The 4,224-nt window shown below is 38.9% G+C and overlaps 1 protein-coding gene across 1 annotated transcript; it reads left to right on the forward strand.

The window, feature by feature from the left end:
- Window positions 1-450: 450 nt before the first annotated feature.
- LOC143470097 (uncharacterized) lies at window positions 451-4,075 on the forward strand. Its single transcript, XM_076967993.1, has 7 exons — window positions 451-1,261; window positions 1,511-1,595; window positions 2,078-2,142; window positions 2,327-2,477; window positions 2,831-2,984; window positions 3,166-3,253; window positions 3,421-4,075. Exons 1-7 carry the CDS (start codon window positions 1,181-1,183, stop codon window positions 3,469-3,471), a joined length of 675 nt encoding a protein of 224 aa, XP_076824108.1. The 5' UTR covers window positions 451-1,180; the 3' UTR covers window positions 3,472-4,075.
- Window positions 4,076-4,224: the final 149 nt, after the last annotated feature.

The following is a 4,224-nucleotide window of genomic DNA, read 5'->3' on the forward strand; positions in this document are numbered from 1 at the left end:
CGGTTAATGTAGCTGCATGTAATTTGCCGGCAGATTCCACGCAACAAAATATTGCACAATTTCCTAACGCGTCATTCATTGTTACGCTTCAGTAGCGTCGATGACGGTCTCACTAGACGCTTATTGGAACGAGAAGCTTTTATTTCCATGACGTAATGGCATTTTAACCATTACCAGGGAATATTTTGAGATCGGGCGAAATAGTGCGATCAAGTTTTGTTAGTTTTGGGACAGTTTCGTTGCACCATTATTGCGCAACACTAAAACAACTTCGTTAAAACGATAAAATGTCGCCTGAAATATTGTTTTACGTCATACCTTGTGCTTTATTACGTATATATCCAGCGATTGTTTAATGATTGGTCAGTAAATGACGCAAATTGTCAATCTCAAAAAACTAATTGGGGTTTTAGGTGCAAATGCTCCCGGTAGGAACAGCTTGGACAGCCTTTGGAAAAAGTTTGAAAAAATCGCTCGAGTTAATCTGCTCTCAGTGTATTTTAGCCAGACCTGTGGTTATTTGAGACCTCAAATCTTCAATTTATGCCCGAAGCTAAAAATAGACCATTCGTATTTCAACCGACACGACAGCGAAGCTGGTTGTAGAAGTATCTTGTCCTTTACGCAATAGTTGAAATATTTTAAGCTCCGAGCTATTATTATTAGTTATTGTTGCCCCTGGTTAAACATATCAACAAGATAACACGAATACCACTTTCCAGCAAGTCTTACATCATAATCACCTGTCAAACGGTGATAATAAATTAGGCTGTATGTGGTATTACATATTCGTTGGCAATAACGCCATATTCGGAATGATTGGAGCCCTAAGGTTATAATCGGCGTCTTAAATTTTAAGGAACCTTCGTTCCACAATAAAGATCAAAAAGTTGGTTCCTGTTCCGCGAATCCTATTCTCCCATAAAATTGTCTTTTACCTGCGGAAAATCTCCACTTAATGTTCATTTTATCTCAACTGTTGCAACAGAAGAAAATAAAACAGAAAACCACAAACTTGGTTCATTGTTACGACAAAATATCTTCCACGAGAAGTGGTTTTCAACGCAGACAGTAATAATCATGACAACGTGTCTTTTAGCAGTTGTTTTTTTAAGTAAACTCGCATTTTACATAAATCTCGCCGCAAAATTTTGACCAGAATAAATTTTGTCCCGACACAATGCCGACTGATTCTGAGTACGGTGACGACATCCGTCTTCTTGATGACCTCACCAGACTCAAGCTTCGTTTGATTGACAAGGTACTTACATGGATGCGACTTCACCTAGTTTAATTCTTGTTGTGTTATTATTGATTTGCAACTTTACAAGCTTTGGAAGATTTTGGCAGAAGTCCGAATAAGAAAATGACACAATAAAGTCGCTAAAGAATTTAACGAACAACTTTAGTCCAAAGTGAATTGCTACAGCTACAGATGTAACAATTAGTACCCATGCCTTGTATGGTCCTGGAATATCTCAGAATGGTTCTAAGTCGTTTATTTTTTCAGAAACTGAAGCCAAATTCTTCGCCAAGGTATCAACGAAGACGATCCCGGTCGCCAGATTACTCTCCAACTCCACCGCCACCACCCGGTGACAATTATCATTTTTTGGTTTTAAAACGTTTTAGCAAAAATAACAAACATGTTTTTACATTCTACGCTGTGATAATAAGCTACACGGGTAACGCTTAAAAGGGGTACTATTATGATATCACAATATTACAGCGTTACAGCGTAGTTCTGTGTTTATCTAAATGAGGTGACAAGAGAAATAATAACACATGAAACGCCAATCCCGGTGTTTGCCCAAGGGCTTAACTCCATTGTTACGTGGCAACAGGACGTTGTCATATATGAGCGATTCTTAGCGAACAATACCTTTTATTTGCGTAATAATCTACCCGAATGGTGGTGACATTTTTTCACCTGCATTCATTTTAATGAGCTAGGCTACCTAGTCGTAGAGTCTTCGCTTTTGGTGCTAAAATTTACCTTCTTTGTTCACGCACCGACCTTTGATCAGTACTATATTTGATGTCGATTGCTGACGTCACGCTTTAATTTTTTTTCCAGAAAGAAGACGGGAAAGGTTTCATCGGAGAATCGATCGAAGAAACGAACTTCTTCAAAAGCTATGGGTTCGTACATAGCTCTAATATTTAGTGATTAAGTTTTGAAAACTTTCGGGATCCTGGCTGGGCTCAAATACTTCTAGATGTAGCCTACAACGTAAAATTAGAATAAGAATCATGCGGCCATAAAACCAGCCTTAAATCTTCCTACAACATTTTAGTAACCACAAAGTTTGCTCCAATGTCTTAGGAGGAGCTTGGAAATGGGGAACACCCTCACCATAGGCACCGCTCCTCGTGGTCCCTGCCTCCCCTGAGCCCGCACCCGATGACGAGAAGGGAAGAGAACGCCCCCTGGATGGAGCAGAACTTATGGAATAAAACAGGAAATACCAAGAAAGGTTTTTCCCCGACTGTCTGTAGATATTTATAGCAGGGCGCCTTTTATGAGTAACGTGGTAGGTGGTAAATGCATTACATGACTTCAACGTACTTGTGTAATCGGTATGCGCAGATGTTATATTCTGTAACAAAATCTTTCGTATGACTACGATTAAAAAAAGATCTAATTAAGAGATTTTTATAAAGTTAACGAACCCGTGATTCCGTTTACAATGTCACAAAAATAGCCAAAATAGAATTAAAATAATAGGAGTTTTGTGTCCCTTGCGTAGTGATGTCTATAGTCGGCGAAGTTCATTAAAAACTGTCGGTCTGAGTTGTCGATACTGTTTGTAATAAATATATCTTCCAGACTTGATGGAGCTGATGTTGATTCAAAACTCGCAAATGCAACAATGGATGATGACACAGACTCTGCAACGACATCAAGCGGCCGCAGATTCAGATGCCGCCGTACACAATCATTATTATGATTCAGCGGGCAGGGCATTGCCTCCAATACGAAGGTTTGACTGCGAGTGACTGATTTTACTGTAACTATTAGCAACAAAGTTAATAATTATTATTCGCTAAAAGTTGTTAACTATGACGTGTTTTATAACGGCGCACGTTATTCCCTGTTTTTTTATGTGATGCTATTTTTGTAAACTATGATCACGAAGTGATGCTTTCATGTTTATGGCGTAGGGCTGATGCAGGGAGCCAATACCCACAGGATTTCTTCCAGGAGCGATCACAACCGGTCACCAGAGAAAGAACAGACTTAAGACAAGTTGTAAGTCACCTCATTATGAATGGGCTACATTTTAAAACTAAAACTCAGGCCTAAATTAGGTTAAATACACCTATTTGCGTAACTGTCTACGACTGAGTTAACTGCGTAGCCTATTCATATCTGAACCAGTTGCACGGGTTTGAGTGATTTCATCTTCGATTTTCCAGGATGCTGGTACTCCTGCCCCTAAAGGGAAGAGCAGGCGGAGACGGAGGTAAAATGAATGAAGACGTATTTTGATTCTGGATCTTTTCAATGGAACAAACTTTGACCATGCCGTTAGCGAACGCACGGTGTATTATATTATTAGATTTGTTTGTGTAGTTGTACTGTCTAAATAACCGAAAGCCGTTTGACTGCTGAACCCGTGTTTTAAGCAAGTGCTAAAAAAAAGAAATTGCAACGTATAAAAATAATCAATCTAATTTTATTGTGATTTTAAACCAATGTATATATAAGCACACTGTGAAGTTATTTTGACGATTATATGAACACAAGTGTTTGGGCCTATTTTTGTTGCTTTTTACAAGTCCTATTTTAATACCACAGGCACGCGTTTAACACCGTAATCTTACTTGGACTTTTAACAATACAGTATTTGATTTGTGTGTTACCAATTACACCTCACTTCCTACAAATTACATAGAATTCGCTGTCGTGCAATTCGCTTGATTATTGATGTTATGGTCTTCATGTTAAGTCGAACATTTTCATTTGACAAAATAGGCCCATTAGTTCATTCGATCCAGCTCACAAAGGGCAATCTACCGACCACCCATCACCATAACGCAGTGGCAAGATGATCATTGAAGAAGCTCTCCAGTCTGGTTAAGTATCCCTTCATTAGTTTGCCTTATGGACGAGCTTCATGGTTTAAAGGGTGTTTGGTTGATTTTGCGCCGCCTAAAAAGCTTAGGTGGCTGTGGATGTTGACTTGTTTATGCAAAAAGCTTTTACGCTTTGAATGAAAC

The sequence above is a fragment of the Clavelina lepadiformis genome, chromosome 9, assembly GCF_947623445.1.
Source record: "Clavelina lepadiformis chromosome 9, kaClaLepa1.1, whole genome shotgun sequence".
Lineage (NCBI taxonomy): Eukaryota > Metazoa > Chordata > Ascidiacea > Aplousobranchia > Clavelinidae > Clavelina > Clavelina lepadiformis.